The sequence below is a fragment of the Nakaseomyces bracarensis genome (assembly GCF_045282275.1).
Source record: "Nakaseomyces bracarensis strain CBM3 chromosome Unknown Scaff8_0, whole genome shotgun sequence".
Lineage (NCBI taxonomy): Eukaryota > Fungi > Ascomycota > Saccharomycetes > Saccharomycetales > Saccharomycetaceae > Nakaseomyces > Nakaseomyces bracarensis.
The window spans coordinates 813269-836610 of NW_027263969.1; the positions used below are offsets into that span (position 1 = coordinate 813269).

General features: G+C 36.5%; 10 protein-coding genes across 10 annotated transcripts; 6 read left to right on the forward strand and 4 right to left on the reverse strand.

Annotated features, from left to right (window-relative positions):
* Positions 1–604: 604 nt before the first annotated feature.
* On the forward strand, positions 605–1759 carry RNJ42_02217 (uncharacterized protein; the record flags this gene model as incomplete). Its single annotated transcript, XM_071052382.1, has 1 exon — positions 605–1759. One exon carries the CDS (start codon positions 605–607, stop codon positions 1757–1759), a length of 1155 nt encoding a protein of 384 aa, XP_070907003.1.
* An 859-nt stretch (positions 1760–2618) lies between these two features.
* Positions 2619–3701, forward strand: GCS1 (GTPase-activating protein GCS1; the record flags this gene model as incomplete). Its single annotated transcript, XM_071052383.1, has 1 exon — positions 2619–3701. The coding sequence occupies one exon, from the start codon at positions 2619–2621 to the stop codon at positions 3699–3701; it is 1083 nt and encodes a 360-aa protein (XP_070907004.1).
* A 1735-nt stretch (positions 3702–5436) lies between these two features.
* HO (Hop) lies at positions 5437–7185 on the forward strand (the record flags this gene model as incomplete). Its single annotated transcript, XM_071052384.1, has 1 exon — positions 5437–7185. One exon carries the CDS (start codon positions 5437–5439, stop codon positions 7183–7185), a length of 1749 nt encoding a protein of 582 aa, XP_070907005.1.
* A 165-nt stretch (positions 7186–7350) lies between these two features.
* SSB1 (Hsp70 family ATPase SSB1) lies at positions 7351–9192 on the reverse strand (the record flags this gene model as incomplete). The annotated part of the gene is made up of 1 exon (XM_071052385.1): positions 7351–9192. One exon carries the CDS (start codon positions 9190–9192, stop codon positions 7351–7353), a length of 1842 nt encoding a protein of 613 aa, XP_070907006.1.
* Positions 9193–9746: 554 nt separating this feature from the next.
* PTP1 (tyrosine protein phosphatase PTP1) lies at positions 9747–10754 on the reverse strand (the record flags this gene model as incomplete). The annotated part of the gene is made up of 1 exon (XM_071052386.1): positions 9747–10754. One exon carries the CDS (start codon positions 10752–10754, stop codon positions 9747–9749), a length of 1008 nt encoding a protein of 335 aa, XP_070907007.1.
* Positions 10755–11130: 376 nt separating this feature from the next.
* Positions 11131–14559, forward strand: BRE4 (Bre4p; the record flags this gene model as incomplete). The annotated part of the gene is made up of 1 exon (XM_071052387.1): positions 11131–14559. One exon carries the CDS (start codon positions 11131–11133, stop codon positions 14557–14559), a length of 3429 nt encoding a protein of 1142 aa, XP_070907008.1.
* Positions 14560–15959: 1400 nt separating this feature from the next.
* Positions 15960–18200, forward strand: GYP7 (GTPase-activating protein GYP7; the record flags this gene model as incomplete). Its single annotated transcript, XM_071052388.1, has 1 exon — positions 15960–18200. One exon carries the CDS (start codon positions 15960–15962, stop codon positions 18198–18200), a length of 2241 nt encoding a protein of 746 aa, XP_070907009.1.
* A 266-nt stretch (positions 18201–18466) lies between these two features.
* PHO13 (4-nitrophenylphosphatase) lies at positions 18467–19393 on the reverse strand (the record flags this gene model as incomplete). The annotated part of the gene is made up of 1 exon (XM_071052389.1): positions 18467–19393. One exon carries the CDS (start codon positions 19391–19393, stop codon positions 18467–18469), a length of 927 nt encoding a protein of 308 aa, XP_070907010.1.
* A 344-nt stretch (positions 19394–19737) lies between these two features.
* On the reverse strand, positions 19738–20964 carry AIM6 (Aim6p; the record flags this gene model as incomplete). Its single annotated transcript, XM_071052390.1, has 1 exon — positions 19738–20964. One exon carries the CDS (start codon positions 20962–20964, stop codon positions 19738–19740), a length of 1227 nt encoding a protein of 408 aa, XP_070907011.1.
* An 873-nt stretch (positions 20965–21837) lies between these two features.
* GUD1 (guanine deaminase) lies at positions 21838–23298 on the forward strand (the record flags this gene model as incomplete). Its single annotated transcript, XM_071052391.1, has 1 exon — positions 21838–23298. One exon carries the CDS (start codon positions 21838–21840, stop codon positions 23296–23298), a length of 1461 nt encoding a protein of 486 aa, XP_070907012.1.
* Positions 23299–23342: the final 44 nt, after the last annotated feature.

Below are 23342 nucleotides of genomic sequence, written 5' to 3' on the forward strand. Positions count from 1 at the left end.
TTATCTGTGTGGTCTACGCAGTTGAGTAGGGAAAAAAAAAATTTTTTTTTTTTCTTTAATAAGTTTTTCTTATTTTTTTTTAATTTAAATTTTTTTTTTATCCAACTTTTTATGATATTCAAAGTATTGATTTACGTTTGATTAACTTTATTTACTTTCATATGTTTTCTTGGATTGTTATCATCTTCTCCTGTGTTCCTGTTATAATTGCTAAGAGATACTAATTCAATTGGGTTTTGAAGAAGTTACTTGAAAAAAGGGATTTTCCAAACTTGCTTAATCCTACAGTTACAAAAGCTAAACAAATATATATTAAATGAGGGTAGTGTGAATTTAGAAATAGGATCTAGCTTATTAAAATATAGAGGGAAAACAAAGAAGAATTAAAAAATAAAAAAGGCTTTTTATCTGAATAGTTGTGTAAGCGTTAAAGAATTAATCAGTAAAAATACTTGGTTTTTGAATCTTTAAAGAAGAAATAAAAGAGAGAGAAAGAGACTGACTCAATTGTATTATAATTTTATTTTTGCACATTATACTTCTACACAACAAAAGATCGACAACATAACACAAATTAACAAAAAAAAAAAAAATAGAAATAAAAATGGATGAGTTTCACCTTGATTTGTTTCTAATCTGTGCTTTCCATTTGATTATTAGTACTGCACATGCAGGAAACTCAAATATGGGCCAATACCTACTTCCAGACAACTCACCAAACTCAATTAATTCCAATTTTACCAATATTACTACGCCGTTATTCAATGGTGAAAACTCTGGAAAGTTTGATGACTTATTCCTGCGATCAGTTTTTACTAAAGTATACAACATACTTACCAACACTAGCCCTTCTTCAAACCTATTGAAAGTGTTCCTCTCTTTTCCAGGTCAAGGTCTCGATGGAGATAACCCCAGTATCTTATACCACAGGTTTTTAACAGTACGAAAGGACCTACAGGATAACTATGTCATGTCTAGATTTAGCCAATTCTTCACACCGATGGGTGAATTGAAAGATTTTCAGATCTTGAATAAGAATAAATTATGGTCTGCCATGCAAAACTATATTCTTACCATATACGATCCCGTAAACGATAGATTACTGCCATCTAAATCATGGACAACAAATAACTCACCTAGGAGACAACAATCTAATCAGAGCTTTGCGAATTTAAACCAACTTTGTGCAGGAACCTTCTACAACAACACGAATAGCGGAAGTAATAGGGACCTTGGGAATTACGCACTTCATATGAATAACAATAAGTCACTTAATGGCTACTATACTCAGCCAACGAGTCCCACTCCAAATGATTTCTCCATAAATTTCAATATTCCGAATAGTACCAATATTAACAATCAAAATAATAACAACAATAATAATAACGAAAATGATAACAATAATAATAATAATAATAATAGTAATAACTCAACCACTGAGGATTTTGAAACAGCAATGGCCGACATATTACAATTCCCTGTCAATTCTCCAAATGAAAACAAGATAAAACGAGCGTCTAGCATATTGCGGTTTGTCTCAGGAAGCAATATACCTCTTGGTGTGGAAGATCTTCAAGGAAACGTACTAGAAGAAATGAAAACTCAGTATAGTAAACAGATAGCTGAAAGTGACGAAAGGATTTATTCCCTTGAAAAAGAATTAGAACAGCAAAGGCAAGAAACACTATGGCTAAGAAAACTTTTACTTGAATCTATGGGTGACATACGATCAACGTTAAATGATATGAGACGCCAATAAGAAATTGTATCAACAAAATTAGTCATTACTCATTATATCTTCATCATCAGAACTAACAAATGATCTCGTTATCATCAATATTCTTTTCACAAAAAATTATTTTCATATTCCTTTCTGCAGTAAGCATTTTAAGCATTTATTATTGAAACAATTACCAATAACAAACAGTTCCACAACAATGTTATTTTCCCTTTTGACAGCATTCTATTCATGTTCTTTTTTGCATAACAAATTTACCTATTCTTTAGTGCATTCATTTTTTTTTTTTTTTTTTTATTAGTTATTTAATTTCCTTTATTGTTATTGTCATTGTTCTCTAAATTGATATACATAATGGATAAACATAAAGACTGCTGATACAGATAAAGACCGACTTCTTTCCCTTTAGGGTTTGTGAAAGTCAAATTATTTCATATAAGCTCCTGTCTCATTAAACTTTTCGCTAATGAAGAACAGAAAGACAATTGTAATATTTATAAACATTATATTATCTATACTATAAATAATTTAAACCAATTACATTATCAAGAAATAAATTCAGAACAATTATGCGATAAAATATATAACAAATATGATAATCTGTTAATATTATTCTATATTTAATAATCTTCATCACAATGTACTAGGCTCTGGCTCACCCAAAAAAATTTAGCAAAACCACCTTTGAAAAAAATTTTTTCTTCAATTTCTATTTGGATGTAAATAATAGTATGTCTATCTGCCTAAATCCAGCAGCTTATATACCGAAAAGCATTTTGAATCTTACTGGTTTTAGCATTGGATTCTTAAGTTTATCTCAATTCTAGCTTTTATCGGTTGAAACAGTATAAGCAGGACCAAAAAAAAATCATTATTAAGGATGTCTGAGTGGAAAGTTGATCCAGATAACCGTAGAAGGTTGCTTCAGTTGCAAAAGATTGGTTCTAACAAGAGGTGTGTTGACTGTAATGCTCCAAATCCTCAATGGGCGTCTCCAAAGTTTGGTATTTTCATTTGTCTGGAGTGTGCTGGTACACACAGAAGTCTAGGTGTCCATATCTCTTTTGTTCGTTCTATTACTATGGATCAGTTTAAACAAGAAGAGTTGGTTAGAATGGAGAAAGGTGGTAACGAGCCATTTGTGGAGTATATGACTAGTCATGGGATTGACATGACTCTTCCACACAAATTCAAATACGATAACCCTATTGCTCAAGATTACAAGGAAAAGTTGACATGTGAGGTGGAAGGAAAAGAGTTCGTTGAACCGGAGCACCCTGATTTTGATCCTAAGAGTCTGGGGAAGGAAACCACCCCTGTGCCAGCAGCTGCCAGTATTACATCAGGTTCTAGTCGACAAAACACTCCTATTGAATCACGCAGAACCGGTATCCCTCAACAAAAGGAGAAGAATGAGCAATATTTCGCAGAACTAGGTAAGAAGAACCAGGAAAAACCAGCTGATCTTCCACCATCTAAAGGTGGTAAATACCAAGGTTTCGGAAACACCCCAGTTGCCTCGAATCAGAGTAGCGGTGCAAACTCCAACACTATGAGCCTAGAAAATATACAAACCGATCCTGTCGGTACATTGTCAAGAGGTTGGGGCTTGTTTTCTTCTGCGGTTCAGAAGTCTTTTGAGGACGTGAATGAGACTTATATCAAGCCTAGTGTCCAACAATGGAATACAGGCGAATTATCTGAAGAAACTAAAAGAGCTGCAGCTCAATTTGGCCAAAAATTTCAAGAAACTAGCACTTATGGCATGCAGGCATTCAGCTCTTTTACGAAAAACATCCAAAAGCAATATATTACTGGTGAAGAAGACTCCTATAGCCAAGCTAACTATAGCAAGGTACCATCAAACAATGGCACCTCTTCCTTGAACAATTCCAAAGAAAACCTACTTGGAAAGGAAAAGAAAGCTCCTCAGGCGGGTGAGGATGAATGGGAAGAATTCTGAGTAATTTGATATAATTGAAACTTGAATGGCTTCACGACCTTTTTTCTTACACGAATAAACTCGACTTTTTGAACTTATAATTTTACAAAATGTCTTCATTTTTATAGATAGTATACCTCAAATGCGAACAGTATAACGGTTTTATCATCAAGTTGCAGAATACATTTCCTCCAAATAAAACTAAATTAGAATTAATACTAACGTGCTTACAGGCTGATCCATCGATGCATAACCCAGTTCATAATAATCAATAATATATGTCTTCCGTCAATTTCTCCTTTTGACCATCTGTGCTTCGAGTTGTGCCTACATTCGAATTGTGCCATGCAAATTTACAGCTACATTTTTGAAAATTCGATTACGTACTGTTACATGCCCATATATCAGTAAATAACCAATAAATAGGACATGTCTTCTAAAATCTCCAGTGCAAATAAGAGCAAAATGAATATTTTCTAAAAAACACGGAGTACAATACGTTATGAAACCTTGGGAAGGCAAAGATCAAAATGCGTTCTAGACAACGCTTATGAAATGTTCTCTACAATTTTACATTATTTCTATGTTGGGAAATATATTCCCAACACGCAGAATTAAGTAATGATATATGCTATTAGAGTACCGAATCAGATCGATCAATTAACTCTTAGTGCTAAATTGGCTAAAATACACTTAATTTGAGGTCGATGCAGCTCTGTATTCACAACATAATCGAATATCCCATTGTGTGGTCTAAATATTTTCTTATTTAGGCCTTTTCGCGTTCTACTAAGAAATCATTAAAAAAACCGATGTGGTGCCTTAGAATGACCCCATGATGATTCATACGAAGACTCATTGAGACATATCGCCATCGCTACTTCTTAGCATAGTGGTATAATCTGCACGTAATCAGTATATGTCAATCTCTCCATCACATTTCTTTTAAAATAAAAATCTTTATGTTAATGAGCAACAGTCATGGGTTCATTACTCGTAGTTCTTAACTTCTGAATTAAACGTGAAGAATGCACATTTTTCTTTTTTAAAATACGACAATTTCAACAATCAATCTGTTCATGGCCCATTCATTATACTGCCCACTTTTTAGCAGATAGTATATTAGGCTTATAGCTTCATCTCCCTTTATCTCCTATTAATATCAATATGGCTCCTAGACTGTCGATACCATGTTCAAACGCCATAAATATGTTTTCATTCAGAAACCTATTAGGTTATTATGGTTCTATTAACTGAACTACACTTATAAGGTCCAGGCACGGTTAAAAGGTTGTCAAAATTCTATGTTTTTGGGTTGACTGCTATAAAATTTACCGTTGAAGCTATCAATTCGAGGCATTATTACGCCAATATTGCTACCCCTACTATTTCGATTTGGCGTTGGCGTCTATAGGAAATAAACCACGAAATACCATGAATGTACATTAATTAGACGCCAATTATACCAGTACTTTAGATTCACGAAAACAATACGTGTCGATATTCTACGCTAGTTAATTAACTGCCATAAAGCTCCGCTTCAAAATTACAAAGCAATATGCCTACCTAGCATTATACACTTAGGTATAAAAAGGATCAATTATGTTCCTATCGACAACGGAATATTCATAAAGTCTTAAGGGGTATTTTCTTAAATCAGTTCTATCTACTTTTTTCAGAAACATTGGATATAAAAAGTTATAACTTGATATAAGAAGATATTACCTAAAGAGACCATCCTAGATTTCACAAAAAAATGTTTGAAAAAAATACTACTGTTATAATGAGTAGTGGTGAAGTTCAAAAAGTTTCTGAGCTCAGGGTTAATTCACTAATAATGTGCGAAGATGGCACTTCTGCCAGAATCACTGGCCTGAGTAAAGCTCGTCATACTGTTTATGAAATAGTGCAAAAAACAAAGCATCGAGCAAATGAAGGGGAACCCGGTAGGTTGGATCCTTTAAGGAAAACCGTATACCAACGTCTTGGATTCTGTTGCACTGGCTCACATGTAATTGTTCTAAGAGCACCCACTATACCTTGCCTCGAAAACAGCAATAAAAAGTCTAATTTGACTGTTAAATGGAGATGTTTAGAAGAAGTTTTGACACACGACGGAAGACCTATTTCAATTCCAAAAAATCATCATAAAGTATTCCCCAAAACAGAACTAGGTTATATACAGGCTCAAAGCTTTATTAATGAAAAGCGCTCAATAAATGGTGATTATCTAACGTATGAAATCCAGGTTAGAGATTTAGACTATCTCGATGCCTCCATGCGGGTGACATCAACTATGAAATGTAATCCTATTTTAGTTGGTAATGGAATACTATCTCATCATCTAAGTGGTCAAAGACATCTAATCACTCCTGCAATAACAGCAATGGCTTGGTTACTAGGGTTATGGATTGGTGATGGTACAACAAAGGAACCCGAAATTACAGTTGATAGTCAAGATATAGATTTAATGAATAGTCTGACTGTATTGGGAAGGAAATGGGGTATTTATCCAACGTATAAAGATGAGAAGATTCCTCTGCGTGCAAAGCACGTAAGATTGTATTATGGAAATGAAATAGAAGAGAAGCGGAAGACTAGAAATCTTAGGAAGAACAATCCCTTTTGGAATACACTATTAACTTTAGGCTTCAAGAAAGAAACTAGCGGTGAAAAGCAAGTACCTTCTTTTATGTGGACTGAAGATATTGAGGTCAGAGAGGCCTTTTTGGCTGGTCTTATAGATTCAGATGGATATGTCGTGAAACGTAAGGAAAATCCTAATACATATAAGGTATCTATCCAAACCGTTTATTCTTCAATAATGGATGCTATAGTACACATAGCAAGATCTCTAGGAATATCTGCAACGGTTACTACACGATCAGCACGTCCTGAAGTTATAGAAGGACGGTTAGTCAGTTGCCAATTTACTTATGATTGTAACATATCTGGGGCGTCTGCTTTACAGAATATATTGTCATATTGTAGAAGTGGTCATAAGAGACAAGACCCCCCAGAAGTCGTTTTACGAGACCCTCAATTTGTAGGATTTATCGATCAGAAAATATCAGAGTTAGAAGTTGTTGGTATCCATCTACAAACCCCAAAGAATATATTACTTGCAAATAAAATAGTAGCTCGCTCTTGTGGTAAAGAATGTTTAATAGAAGGTAATCGTCATATGGATATTAGAAATTTGAAATATTGTATATCTTGTCCACGTACAGGTGTAAGATATTTTTACAGGGATTGGACAGGTAAGAACCGTATTTGCAGTCGTTGTTATGGACGCTATAAATTTAGTGGTTATAGATGCTTGAATTGCAAGTATATTCCCGAAGCAAGAGAGGTAAAAAAAGCGATGTTGAAGGGTGAACAACTAGGAATCGATTCCACCGGCTTTCCAGTACGCGGATGTTGTTGTCCTCGTTGTAGCGGCATAATGAAGTATGACGAAGTCAGAGGTCCTTGTACAATTACAAGACACGCTATGCTTAATTAAAGTGTTTCTCTGCCTGTATTTAAGTATTTGCACTTGCAACTTTTATGAAAACATGTAATATTTTATTTCCCTTTAGCTATAAATAAGATACAAAAGTTCCGAAAGGATAAGTAAACAAAATGATAAAAAGAAATTACCTAAAAATTAATTTTTTTATTCTAAGTTTTAACGGGAAGACATAGCCTTGGTGACAACTCTCTTCAAACCAACTTCAGCCTTTCTGTAGTCTTCGGTGGCACCGTCTTCGATTTGCAAAGCAGCCAAAGCGTCAGCCAAAGCAGCTTCGATCTTGGTCTTGGAACCTCTCTTCAACTTAGAAGACAAGACTGGGTCAGTAACGGTTTGCTCGATAGAAGCAACGTAGGATTCCAATCTTTGCTTAGCTTCGTGTCTCTTGGCGAAAGCTTCGTCAGCAGCCTTGAATTCTTCAGCTTGGTTAACCATCTTTTCGATATCTTCAGAAGACAATCTACCGACAGCGTTGGAGATGGTAATGTTGGCGGACTTACCAGTAGACTTTTCGACAGCAGTAACCTTCAAGATACCGTTAGCATCAACTTCGAAGATAGCTTCCAAGACTGGTTCACCAGCTTGCATTGGTGGGATGTTCTTCAAGTCGAATTCACCCAACAAAGTGTTTTCCTTACAGTTAACACGTTCACCTTGGTAGACTGGGAACTGAACGGTGGTTTGGTTGTCACCGACAGTGGTGAAAGTTCTTCTCTTGATGGTTGGGACAGTGGTGTTTCTTGGGACGACAACACCGAAGATGTCACCTTGCATACCGACACCCAAAGACAATGGGGCAACATCCAACAACAACAAGTCCTTGGTTTCGTCAGAGGTAGATTGACCGGTCAAGATAGCACCTTGAACAGCAGCACCGTAAGCAACAGCTTCATCTGGGTTAATAGACTTTTCCAATTGCTTACCATCAAAGTAGTCAGACAACAACTTTTGGACCTTTGGAATTCTGGTGGAACCACCAACCAAGACAACTTCGTCAATTTGAGACTTGGAGATCTTAGCATCCTTCAAGACTTGTTCAACTGGTTCCAAAGTGGACTTGAACAAAGCAGCGTTCAAGTCTTCAAATCTAGCTCTGGTCAAAGAGGATTCAAAGTCTTCACCTTCGAACAAGGAGTCGACTTCGACGGTAGTTTGAGTGACAGAAGACAAAGTTCTCTTAGCTCTTTCAGCAGCAGTTCTCAATCTTCTCAAAGCTCTGGCGTCGTTGGAGATGTCCAAACCGGTCTTCTTCTTGAATTCACCCTTGAAGTGTTCCAACAAGTTGGTGTCGAAATCTTGACCACCCAAGTGAGTGTTACCGGAGGTAGACTTAACAGTGTAGACACCACCAGCGATGTGTAGCAAGGAAACATCGAAAGTACCACCACCCAAATCGAAAATCAAGACGTGTCTTTCCTTGTCAGACTTACCAGCACCTAGACCGTAAGCAATGGCAGCAGCAGTAGGTTCGTTAATAATACGTAGAACGTTCAAACCAGAAATGGCACCAGCATCCTTGGTAGCTTGTCTTTGAGCATCGTTAAAGTAAGCTGGGACAGTGATAACAGCCTTCTCGACCTTCTTACCGATCTTAGCTTCGGCAATTTCCTTCATCTTGGTCAAGACCATGGAGGAAATTTCTTGTGGGGAGAATTGCTTGGTTTCACCCAAGTATTCAACCTCGATGACTGGAGCACCTTCGACATCAATGATCTTGAATGGCCAGGTCTTCATGTCATTTTGGACAGATTCTTCGTCGAAACGACGACCAATCAATCTCTTAGCGTCGAAGACAGTGTTCTTTGGGTTCAAAGCAGCTTGGTTCTTAGCAGCATCACCAATCAATCTCTCTTCTGGAGTGAAAGCAACAAAAGATGGGGTAACTCTGTTACCTTGCTCGTTAGCAATAATTTCAACAGAGGACTCATATGTAGCAACACAAGAGTAAGTAGTACCCAAATCGATACCGATAGCACCTTGGAAAACACCGTCAGCCATTGTTATTTTCTGTATTAGTTTCCTTGAAGAGGTCTTTTTTGCACCTTAACAATTCAAAAACTTCCAATTCCAAATTATTAACCAATTGATATTATTAAGTTTAATAAATAAAACCCAATACTACCAAGAAACCATCAAAGTTACTAAGAAAAAAAAAATTTTTTTGGTTTTTTGTTTGGGCAATGCTCATCGCAAAAAAATATTTCAACATCCCACAGAAAACACCGCACGATACTCACTGAAAAAAATTTTTTTGTTTGCTCACCAAATCCGTAGCTGGTGATATAGTGCAATGTGATAGACGTATGTTATGATATCAGTATAACACGATGTGAAATGGCTACTATTCAACCAAAAGTAAATATATTACAGCTTTGTGGGAATGAGAATCAGGCTATGTTGCATTTGTGAATCAGGCTATGTTGTATTTGTGAATCAGGCTCAGTTGTATTTGTGACTCAGGCTCTGTTGTATTTGTGATTTTTTTTTTCGACTGTTCGTATATCAAGTTCATTATGGGGCTTCAAATTATATTTCTAATATACTAAATTCTTCTATTCCATGTTCTCGTAGAGGTACCTGGCAGCATGATATATAAATGTATATTGGTCCTTCATTTGGACCATTTTCATTCTTTGAGACCGGAGTTGTAGTACTATTTGTTCTATAAGGTCTCTCTTATAGTGCTTGTCAGGAGTTCTCAATTCTTGTAAAGCTGGGAATTCTGACAAGTTTTTGAAATCCTTAGTCTCGTGCACCAAGTGGTCCAAAGCAATAAACGTCCCTGACCTACCAACACCCGCAGAGCAGTGAACAATGATTGGATTGCCCTTGGAGTTCAGCCCATGCGAATGCTCAGACAATTTCACAATGGGCACAATTTCTTCGGGCTTGCTCATGTCCCTCCATTGGTCAAAGTAGAAGTGGTGCACGGTCTTCTTTGTGGATGATCCCTTGACTGTAAGCCTGGTATATGTGTATAGCTCATCCACTCGTTCACTATCCTCGTAGCACACCGTCAATTCTTCCCGAAACTCCGACACATCCATGGGTAGTTCACTTGGAGATTGCAGCTTTGGCGAGACGAATGGCTGATCGTTCTTAGACGGCCAATACTTAAAACATTTCTCCCTATGATGCTCCACTAGCGGAGTAACCATAACCACTACTATGTCCCCGTGTGGACATTCGTTATAACACATTTGCCAGAACTGTTGCCACGTGCGTTCCGTAGGACCCTGCGTCGCAATATAGTATCCTGGGTGTATACTCTGTTCAGGCACATCAACCTTCACATACGACGCATTTATATAATCATTCTGCCGCTTGTAGTCCCGAACCGCCAGTTTCACCCTATTCCGCTCATACGGCATGATATTCACATACCGGTTCCTATAATCGTTCATTTCAAGAATACTAACACCCAATGACCACCGAGACCCTTCATCATTGACAATTGTCGCCTCCCGCAAGCGCTCATCCTCCTGATTCTGTATAAACTTGAACTTCTGCAACAACTCCTTGTCAGTCTGCCTTATATACCACGGAATATTCCCATCCATAACCTAATATCTTTTACTTCACCAGAACAGCCTGTTAATAGAGTGTATATCGAATTGAGACGTTATAACTGTTATTAACTCGATTATATTCACTATGTCTAACTAGCCCTTTAAAGCTTCTTACTAGAGGACTCGCACGCACAAAAAAATTTAAAAGCTTTAAAAGCTCCCTTATGGAGAGGGACTCGGACTATCTTTTAGTCAAGGCATCTTAATAACACTATAATTGTTAATCATTACTGTATATTGTTACTGTCTATAAAGTGTTATTGTTGTTGTTGAAAGGGACAGAGAAGGTGCTCTGCTGCAGAAAAGTTTTATTTATTTACTACATCAAAAACAAAAACTTGAAAATAAACAGGCGACCACTATATCTATGTTGCCAAGGCAAAGAGATAAATCGAGCTTTCTTCATTTGGATGACTTATCCCGTGCACCTCAGTTTTACCAGAGCTCTACAGCTTCCTTAAAAGAGCTTGCTAACAGGTCAGCTGCTGTTGGAGGAGCAACTTTAGGGTCTCCATTAGGGTCTCCATTAGGATCTCCGTTAGGAAATTCACCTTTGGGACACTCACCTTTGGGGAGCCCACTTGGCAGTCCACTTGGCAGCGCACTTGGTACCCCTCTCGGTGGTCCGTCGTTGGCCCCATCTCCACAGAGATCATTCACGTCCTTTTCACATGTACGACTGGATAACTTAGTAAAGGAGAAACAATGGGACGAGATAGAAGATTATATGCTTGAAGAGCTGCGGGACGGTTACTTCGATGCCCTGTTTTCACAACCGGAGAAGGAATTTAGGACTAAATCATCCGGTGAAGATGTACATGAAAATAATACAAATTTGTTGAAAAGACTATCAAAACAGGTCATACATACGTCTAATAATGACTTAACGGTGATTAGAACCAAGTTTCTGAATGATTTGTGGACTAACTTAATCCCAGTTACCAAGTTTTCTTTATGTTATTTCTGTGCTTTTGTTATTGTAGCTATCCACCCATCTGGGTCCTGGATTGGCCATAGATACAGATATTTTCTTCCTATAGCAGCAATAGTACACCATCCAGTAAGAAATGTAGGTGTGCAATTGGAGATCTCTATTGCAGCCATTGCTGGAGCTGCTTTTGGGCTCGGTTGGTCAGCGCTGGCTTGGTATATATCTACGGCAACAGCCCCAACAGCATCTCACCAAGGTGGTATTCTATTCCAAAGTCTATTTATGGCTATTCTTTTTGCTACCTTTATGAAAGAAATATATAGAAGATTGAGTTATTTTTTCAACTCTTTCAGCTTGGCAATCATATTCACACATACCGTTGATTTGGTATCTTCTAAACACGATTTAAGGTGGAAGTTATATTGGGACTTTGGTATTTCCTATCTATTTGGCGTATTATTATCTGGTCTTATTTGCATAGCATTTTTCCCGCAAAGTGGGAACACTAGACTGATGGAAGAATATCGGATCTCTATGTTATCATGTAGAGATTTCCTTGTGTCACTAATAGACAAAGATAATATCTCAGATACAAATAATAAAGATAGAAAACAGAAAAATATGATAACAAATTTAAATGTGAATTTAGCTCAGGAATATAGAGAATTTTCAAATCAAATAACTTTCTCAAGATATGACAGAAATAAGCTACGTAATTTAAGAAATGCTTTGACAGCTCTGGTAAGTCCCCTAAGAGTTATACCTGTTCGAAGCATTCTTCTTGATGAAGCTCATGTTTCACATTTAACTGATCTCTTAATAAAATCTAAAGAAAAAGGTCAAACGTCATTATCCAATACCGCTGCACAAACCGGTGCAACTACTCCGTTTGGTAATTTTCACGGTAGTTCATATTTTGCCCAGAAAGGTGGGTTGAGTAATGAATTTACTCAGAAGGATATTCATCTATCCATTCTTAGATCAACATTTTCCAAAGATATTTTTTCCCTATTAACTGAAATGATATATATTCTAGAATGTCTAGCTGATGTTATTTCAGAGGCTGAAAAGGATAAATCCGCCTCTTTTGACGATAAATTTGCGTTATGGAATTCAAAGTTAAAGCGTCGTATCTACAAACTGGATATATGCTACAAGAATTTTACCGCTTCAAATTATTTTGCACCCGAAATTCTGAGGGATACAGATTGTGTTGATAGTTTTCTCTTTCTAAGATATATCAGAAATTCTGCTAAGAGTATGGTGGCCGTAATAGAAGCCTTGCAAGGTCTGACTGAAGATATTCATTGGCGATTACTAATGCCCAATTATCCACTCAATAGAGCATTAGAAAGATTGCCTAGGCAGTGTGTCCTTGATGAAGGTGCAGGTAATGTTTTGCATTATTTTGAAACTAAAAAGGATGTTGATGAAATATTTGAAAGACTATATAATGCATACACTTCAAGACATCAGTATAATAAGGATGAATCCAAGGAGAAAGTGGGTGTATCTTTAAGAGCTGTTGATCACAGTGACTTTAATTTCCATACTACTAAGAACAAATGGCGCTATAACCTGTGGAAATTTACTACAGTCATCTCAGGTAAGGAGATGAAATGGTCATTGAAAATTCTCTTTGTTGTTATTTTTTTAAGTTTACCGACTTGGCTACCTGAATCTGCACATTGGTATCAGGAATTTCAATGTTGGTGGGCACCTTTGATATTTTACATGTTGGCTCATAGGAGATACTCAGGGACATGGAGTTCTCCTGTTCGTAGAATTGGCTATGCTATAATAGGTATATTTTGGGGTTGGGCCGCTAATCAAGCGAGACACTTTAGTAGTCCTTACGTACTTTGTGCATTTGCAGGCATATTAGTAGTACCTACATCATTGAACTTTTTGGTCTACCTTAATTCCAAGTCGAGTATGACCTCTCTATTATGTTTTACAGTGATAGCTTTAGAACCATATAGTAAGGGTGAAGATAACCACAATACTTCCAAAATCTGGAAGAATACTTGGATAACAGGATTATCTTTATTAATTGGGATAGCTATTTCTATTCCAATCAATTGGGTTGTGTGGTCATTTAAGGCGAGAGTTGAATTAAGATATTCAATGGCATCATTGCTTGCACATTTAAGTCAATCTTATCAAACAGTGTCCGATAGATATCTATACAGAGATTTAAACGATGAGCCAACTGATTTGGCTCTTGCATTGGCGCATATTAGAGAGGTTCGTCTTACGCAAAGTATTCATGCCATTAGGGAGCTTTTGAATAAAGCGTCTGTAGAACCAAAATTTATTTCCAACTTTTCTCCCGCAGAATATAAGAAACTGATAGATTCTTGTGCTTTTCTACTTGAAAAAATCATTGAAGCAAGAATATCAGGCACCTATTTTGAAATATGGGAACAAGACAATGATACCGATGTTAGTAGGGCTCTGTTATCAGTGAGAAGGGATAGTGTTGCTTCCGTCATTTTCGTATTCTATATCCTTTCCAATTGTTTTAGATCCAGTAACAAAATTCCAAGATATCTTCCAAATCCTATATTGTCAAGGAAGAAGTTATATGATTTGATATCTAAGTTTGAAAATATGGGCAAAATGAGAACTGTAACATCTGCATCTCCAATAAATAAAGGCGGTCAAACAATTGATGAATCCTTGGAAAAATCCCTTTTCAAGAAACAAGTTCCTATTGAAAAAGAGGAGGAATTCGACTACGAGCAGTACCATTGGACAGAAGTTCATGGTATAGCTTTTGCAAGAGCATATACTGATGTGGCTGAAGCTGTACATGAAGTCATCAAATGTTGTAAAGACATATTAGGAGAGGAGTTTTTCTAAACAGCTCCGTAACTAACTATTTTTTATTTTTGCCATATACATATCTTTAGGTGTTTATACCATGATATTTTTTATTACTTAACGACTATTTAAATAAATAATTTCAAATTTATTTTTACTTATTCATGATATAATTATTATTATTATTATTATTATTATTATTATTACTTATATATATATATTTATTAAGCTTTTTATTTAGTAGAAAATAGAACTATAAAGTCAAAGGACAATATACAGGTTGCTATGAAATAATTAACAGATTTTATAAGGTAAAAACATTGTTTTAAACCAAATAACCATTTTTAGCTGATATACCATATAACATTCATACCAGATGATTTTTCATTACAAGTATATCTAACTCTAGATATATTCCTTGTCACAGCAAATAACCATATCTTAGTTATCAAATAATATCAAAATCTTTTACGATCTATTCTTCTTTCTCGTTCATTGTGGAAGCGACAGCATGGTAAACCACAATGAGAGTCATCATAGCTAAACCAAAACCGGTAACCATAGTCTGCAATTGATCAGAGTTAATCATTTCTTCGTGTTCTTTTATAATTTATTTCGATCCTTATTTGTTATTAACTAGAAAACTCTATTAATCCCCCAAAACCCATTCAATTAATATGAAATAGTTGTCCCTTTGCAATAATCAAAATTGGCACTATGGGCCCTCCAAGAACACCAAAAAAGAAAATCACAGAAATAGTTTACCATACCGTCTAAAATGATAGGCACATGATTAAATATAATGATTTACGTATAGCGTCGCTCTAGTAAATAGGGAACTGCAACACTAATTGGTTAAACAACAGCTGTACATTATTGTAATGTTCTGTTTTTTTATATATACTATATAATGGACTAGCATAGCTTTCATTCCTTTTCAACGTCACATGGTCGGAAGCGCTGTAAATACTAAAATACTAGAAGACAAAGTACTATATAAGTGGCAAAAGAGTGTATGCCACATTGTTCACAAAAACAAATTATACACACAATAGTCTACCCCTACATATATAATATTAGAGATGTGTGTTCAAATTAAGATTCATTTCTATGTGTGGCACGTGATTAGGGTTATAATAGGGCAAATTCAAAACTACCAGGGTCCGATTTCAAGATTTCTTTGAACCCTAATTTATAAATTAATTTTTTAACTTGCTGCGGGGATTTCTAAGGGGCAATAGCTTTTGAGTCTTACAAGGAATCGGGACATTCATGGAAAGGCGATGAGCCTCCCCTTTGGACTATATTAGTATATCATTAGACATATTGATATTTCAGGGCCAAGGCTCTTTTAATATCTGATAGCCTCAGCAATAAAAATTTTATCTGAACTATTGGTGTAATTTTTCGATTTTCACCTTTTGTTCTGGGTTTCTAAGATGACTTTGAAGCTATTATTTTGCAAATCACAGGTCTACACTCACCCTACGAAGAATGTACAGGATAATGTTGCTGGTTTCCTTCTGATAACGAGGATTGATGGTTCAGATTCGACTGAGGCAACTGTGTCCTGGATCCCGGAGTCTAATATCGATTCTGAAGATGCAGCGTTCTTACGGAAGGCTGAAATGAAGAATATAGATATTAAACTGCTTGATCTCACTGTGAGCACTCACAAGTTAACTATGCTGCTTTCAAATGGTTCATTCTTTAGCTCTGATTGGCAGTTTAGTATTCAAATATCTTCACTGTACTCTATACAGTTTAAGTTACCGAATACATGGTGGTATGGGTCTGCTGTGTTATACTCCAAGAGTGCTCGGGAAACTGATTCGATTCCGATCCTCTACTTCCATGATGATATGTGTCCATCTACTAAATCTAAACAGAAAGAACTAAATAAATCATTCGATCCTTTTAACAGCTCTAACGAAATGTATTGGGGTGGACAGGATTTCAAAGATTCATTAGGAGCGATTGTGGATTTACAAAGGGCAGTTTCAGAACCTACTTTCTGGCTCATTAATGCTAGTCTCGAAGATCTACGCAACTTTTCCTCAGAAAACTTAAAGAGAGAAGATAATAAACCGAAATCAGATGTGAAGGCTAGTAATGACCCAGTAGAAAATTTAAAACAAACTGCATGGGACAAATGGGAGTCTACTAAATGGAGTGTAATGTCTCAATTTGCAGATTTAACCGCAAAGACTGGTACATATATGGGTAACTTAATCAAGAGACACCCTGTGGTTCAACTTGTGGAAAAGAATAAAGATAACTACTATGTGAAGAAAATGCTTCAAAATCCTAAAGTTGTGGAGATACAAGACGATTTTGACTCTGCAAAAATATATCTCGCAAAATGGGCCTTATGTGTCAAACAAGAAGCTGAAAAATACCAAGATATTGAAGCTACGAATTCATACCGTAAGATATTGCTGAGTGAATTTGGCCTAAATGGAAATGAAGATGTCAAGTTTACGGAAGAAGAAATGAATAGAGCTTTAGAAAGAAACCACCCACTAACAAACTTAAAATGGAAATCCTTATTTGATAGTCAAGGACGTCTGACCTTGACTGTAAGCGAATTAAAGGATTTCATATTTCATGGGGGTTTAGAGGACCAAACTCTACGAAAAGAGGTCTGGCCATTTCTTTTAAATGTATTTCCTTGGGATTCATCGAAAGATGAAAGAGATCAGATGAAAACCGCTTTGAATCTTGAATATGATGAACTAAAGAGTAGGTGGAGTAATGAGGACTCTCTAAAGGATATCGTTGAGGAAGAATATTGGAAAGATCAATTATTTAGGATTGAAAAAGATGTGAAAAGGAACGATAGAAATGTTGACATATATATGTATAATACAGTAGATGGAAAACAATCCACGGCAAAAGTACAAGAAAATGAAGGTGATGACCATTGGACAATACACAACCCACATCTACAAATTCTCTCTAACATTCTTAAAACTTACAACATTTTTAATCCTAATTTAGGCTATGTACAGGGTATGACAGACTTACTTTCACCTTTATACTATATTGTTAGAGATGAATCTTTAACATTTTGGTGCTTCGTCAATTTTATGGAACGTATGGAAAGGAATTTCTTAAGGGATCAATCAGGTATTCGCGATCAAATGCTCGCTTTAACGGATTTATGTCAGTTGATGTTACCGCAGTTAAGTGCACACTTAACCAAGTGTGATTCTTCTGATTTATTCTTCTGCTTCAGGATGATATTAGTTTGGTTTAAGAGGGAATTCAACTATGACGATATTTTTGGTATCTGGGAAGTATTTTTCACCGATTACTATTCTTCTCAATATCAATTATTCTTTATGTTAGCCATATTACAAACAAATAGTCAACCAATTATAAAAAACTTAGAGAGTTTTGATCAGGTGATAAAGTATTTCAACGAATTGCACACGTCATTAGATGCTAAAGATCTAATGATTAGAAGTGAATTACTATTTATTCAATTCGAAAAAACTGCTGACTTGCTGGCAAGGAAAAAAACAGCTATAGAAGATAAAGAATTTATTGAAAAGGACTCCGAAGCAGTTGTGGATGCTGAGAAGGAAAAAATATTTAGTCCTCATTTACAACTACTTCTCTCTAAAAAAATAGTAATACAAAAGGAAGGAGAAAGAACTGTTGATTCAGTTAAATAGCATGTATTTCTCTGGGAATTAATTTTTATAGTTAAAATGTTATTGCTTAAAACTTTAAAACTTTATATATCTACTCCATTAATTACTAGTTTAAGTGGATACTATATGATATAAAAATGTCTATTTATATTTATTTTTATTTATTTTGAGTCATAGATATAAAATCAAACAACCATTAAAAAAATTTCTATAAAATCATTAGGTTATTATTGCACTGATAAAAAAACAAACAGATAATTTCACTTCCAATATAGTCATTAGATAATTCAGTTTTTCAATAGATCGTACATATCACCTAGCTTTTCAATGTAGAATTTTGGTCTTGGGTGTTCCTCGGATACTTCAAACGCTCTTTCTTCAGTTTCAATACCACTCAAAACTAATAACGTACCACCTAGTTCACCCTCCACACCAAATCTCATATCAGTGTTCAAACGATCACCAACCATGCAGCACCTCTTCTTATCAAGCTTGGTAGCTGAGACAATAGAGTTCAACATGTTCATGTTTGGTTTACCACAATAGGCGGGTCTTCTGCCGGAAGATACTGCCAATGATTCAACCATAGAGCCAGCACCAGGTAGAATGTGTCCCTTTTGAGGGAAAGTTGAGTCATAATTAGTACCAACAAAGTGAACGTCTTCTCTTTGCAAGTACTGCAAACTCATAGCCAAACGGTGGTAGTTCACCTTAGTATCCAGACCAGCAACAACACATTTCACCTTCTCATCAAGACCGTTAACAAGGAATGGGGAAGTCTCAGCATTGAATGGTTCTTCTAATCTTGGATCTTCTCCACCGAGGTATTCATAACCCATGTCAGCTAGTTCACCACCAATACCAGACTCACCAAAAACCCAAATCTTATCCTGGCCGGGCTTCAATTGCAAAAAGTCTCTCACGTAAACGGCAGCAGCATAACCCGAATTAAAGATCTGCTCCTCCGTCACTTCAATACCAAACCCAGCAAACTTCTTCGTGTATTGCTTACGAGACTTAGTAGAGTTGTTGGTCACGAAAACCAATTGTTTACCAGCATCTGTCAAAAACTGCAGGATCTCCTTGGTGTTTGGCAACAAATGCGTACCTAACCATAGAACACCATCACAATCAAATAAGAAAGTATCAAAACTATCTAGAAACTCTTGAGCTTGTTCCTTAGTAGTTATCTTAATAGGATCAGCACTTGACATCTTTCTAACTTCCTTTCTTTTCCAAAATACGTAATTGCCAACCAAAAAAAGGTTAATAAACTCAAATACAATAGATACATTGACTATATAACTGTTATAACCTTATGTACCAACCTTTCAATACTATTCGAGTAAACCCCTTCCCTGCCTCCATACAACGCTGTACGTGCAAGAAAAAAAGGAGCCGACGCACACAGGTTGTTCCGATCGGATGATTTACGCATTCTGTTACTAGCAAATATATTGATTAACAATATTAGAAGTAGGTCACATAAAGCTATACCGAGACCTAGAATTGTTTCTATATAGCTTGAAAATATTTGTATATATGTGATAGTATCAGCCTACATTTGCGAAGCGCCTTTTAGGTCATCCACGTTTAAGAGGTCTGAATGTAGGTCGTTTATCTGTTGTCTCCAGAGCGTGTGCATCATGTTTCTAGGCCAGCTTGGGATGCCCCATATCCGGGTCTTTAGGTTCATCTTATGGGCTTTATCTATGTAACTCTTAATTGTTTTTAGTTCATCTTCGTTCAGATGTCCTCTAAGGATAACTTTCATATTACTAGAATTAGCAATGGCAAGGAGCTGGGAGAGTGATGCTGTAGCAGTCACGGCTATGTCACTACTAGCCTCAGATAATTCAAGTAGATGAGAATCTATGAACATGTATCTCTTGTGATCGTTGTAATAACCATCACCGTTTCCATTATCCAAAATGTGGGTATCCGTAGGATAATTACCAGTCATAATTACAGTCAGAGGTCCTTCAACTAACTTTTTGGTCTGAAGATCATAATATGTCAAGTATCCTCTCTCGATTAATCTCTTGAAATACCTCTCCATCAACAGCTTATATGTTAGTACGTTGTCATCAGATTTGAAATCAATGTATACGTAGAGAGGTAGATGGTTATCGGTGAAGAAAACACCATTTTTGCGATGGGACTTATCAGACTTATGGCAATTGACACTCTCCAACAATTTAAATAGCGGCTCCGAATATAGTTTGTCCATGGTCCTCGCGATAGGGTCGATGTAATCTTCATCATGGCCCACCACAAGCACATAATCTTCCAGATCATCCGCGTTCTCATTATAACTTGTATCCTTATGAGGAGATAACCACACATCAGCCTCTGTACTCATCGCACCATAAGCGAGTCCCTTCAGTAACGGTACATCTCTCCAGTAATCATTATGAGAGTGTAGCGGCAAAGGTGCCACATCTCTTGTCAACCTCGCTACTGCACTATTCCCAGCAGAGCATTGTTCCTCTGGCTCGGTATGGAAAATATAGTCATAAAAAGAATCATATAGTGACGATATATTCCTCGAGGAAGTTGACTTTACTCCACTTCCAACGTTCTTCTCGAAGAATTCATACAATTTCTCACCACTTATACCAAGGTCCTTGGAAGGGTCCAGGTTTCTTATAGATATCCCACTTCCTCCTCTCCTAATCTGTAAGCTTGATAATAGCTTGTCGTAGATATTACTCTCCAGAAGAATGGCTCCCAATAGGATCAAATAACCCATCATGAGCACTAACTGTACTCCAAATGTCATCATTTTTTGCGGTTCTTGGATTATATAAGTTATATGCTAGTTTATGCTATTGTTATAGCAGACGTTATCTCTCTATATAGTCTTACAAACATAAAAAAGTGTTAGACATTTCATATTTCACATGCCAAAACAGTTTGATATAGACCCACAATTTTTCACTGCAGTTTGATTATATCATCCCTATAACATGTGAAAGCTATATCGTCAACTATCATAAGATCATTAAAAACCTAAAGACTTGGCAATAAGTTATTTTATACATTTGCATTGGCTCAATTTAACATGTTAATATAGGGAAATGTAGACAATATCATTAATAAAAACTGTATTTAATATAGTCATTTTATAAATAAATATAGAGCAGTATCCATCATATCTCATTCCGTGGACAAGCTCTCTTTTGCTTATCTTATCGTCTATTACCTAAAAGAGTAATAGATTATCTTTGCTATCTCTCTTTATCAGTCCGAAAATAGTAAGCCGATAATCATAGAACGGCTGTCCCAAACAAACCCCCAGACGAGAAATGGAAGGATATAGCGATATTACTATATTAGTAGCAGGTAATAGCTTAAAGAGGACTACTTGTTTCTTAATAATAGCTGGCAGTAATTGCTTCTATAACTTCAAGTTAGACTGTAAGTAATAATGGCAAATGACTTAATCTTTGATCACTTGCTTTATTAACTACTCCCCATCCGCGGATGTAAATATTATTTTCATTTCTTGCTGTCTCGAGAGGTGACTCTATATTGAATGAACTTGACTCAATAAAAGCACAATTCGTTAATATATAAAGAGATTACCTTTAAACCATTTATTATTATTCATAAGTTTTAGACTGTAAGAATAAGGTATATAAGAAAAAAGGTTATAATGGTGGAGTTGAAAGAACAGGTGTATAAGATTGTTGTGTATTATGGTAACTTTATTGATACGCCGAAGTTGGGAGCATTGAGAGTACGTGAGAGTTGTGCTCTCGGTGTTAGTTTTGCCAGTGACAAGGACTCCGGTACCATCGTCTTTATCAAGGAGGGCTCCAAGGACCCCCTCAAGGATGCTCTCGAATATGACCCAAGTGTGACTCTGCGGGATATTAAGGTATTTGACCTCACAGACCCCACAGGGCAGAGGTTCATGTTCCCTGGTTTCATTGATACTCACATCCATTCGTCACAGTACCCTAACTGTGGGATTTTTGGGAATTCGACTTTGCTGGATTGGCTAGAGACTTACACGTTCCCACTCGAGGCCTCTTTAAATGACCTTGAGATAGCCAATACAGTATACTCAAAGGTCATAGAACGGACACTGAAATGTGGGACTACTACTGCAGTATATTACACTACCATAGACACGGAGTCGGCCAAACTTATGGGAACTCTATGTTCTAAATTAGGACAGAGAGCACTTGTGGGTAAAGTGTGTATGGACCAGAACGGTCCCGAATATTATGTAGAGAGTACAAAGGATTCATTGGATGGTTGTAAAGATATGGTTTCGTTCTTCGAAAACGACTTAAATGACGATAAAGTGCTGCCAATATTAACCCCACGGTTTGCACCAACTTGTTCTAGAGAACTATTACATGACTTGGGAACATTGGCATCGCAAAAAGACCTTCATGTCCAAACACACCTATCTGAAAATACGGCTGAAATATCCTGGGTGAAATCTTTGTTCCCAGAATGTTCCAGTTACACTGACGTTTACAATCAGGCTGGACTCCTATCAAGAAAGACAGTATTGGCACATTGTATTCACCTCTCCGAAGATGAGGAAGATTTAATAAAGACTACAGGCTCAGGTATATCCCATTGCCCAGTGTCAAACTCATCTCTAACTTCTGGCGAATGTAGAGTTAGACATTTGTTAGAGAAGGACATATCGATCGGTTTAGGGAGTGATGTATCTGGTGGATATTCTCCCAGCATTTTGGTTGCTGCCAGACATGCTCATTTGACATCTAGACATCTAGCAATGAAGTGCTCCAATGAAAAGGAGAAGGATAACACCAAGCTTTCAGTGGCAGAATGTTTATACTTAGGAACTATGGGTGGTGCATCGGTTATCGACTTGCAGGATAGGATTGGTAGCTTTGAAGTAGGAAAACAGTTTGACGCCCAGTTAATAAACCTTTCAACTGCAGATTCTAATGTTGATATTTTTGAATGGCAAAGACTAGGGGATTTAAGAAAGTTTAACAACATAACGCAACCACCAAAGATCAATATTGATGGTATTATCTCCAAATGGTTTTTCAATGGTGATGATAGAAACGTGCAATGTACATGGGTAGCTGGACATATGGTAAATTCAAGACAAGAACTGTTTTAGAGTTCAAATTATCGCGCTGGGACAGACTTTTTCTAGGATTTATT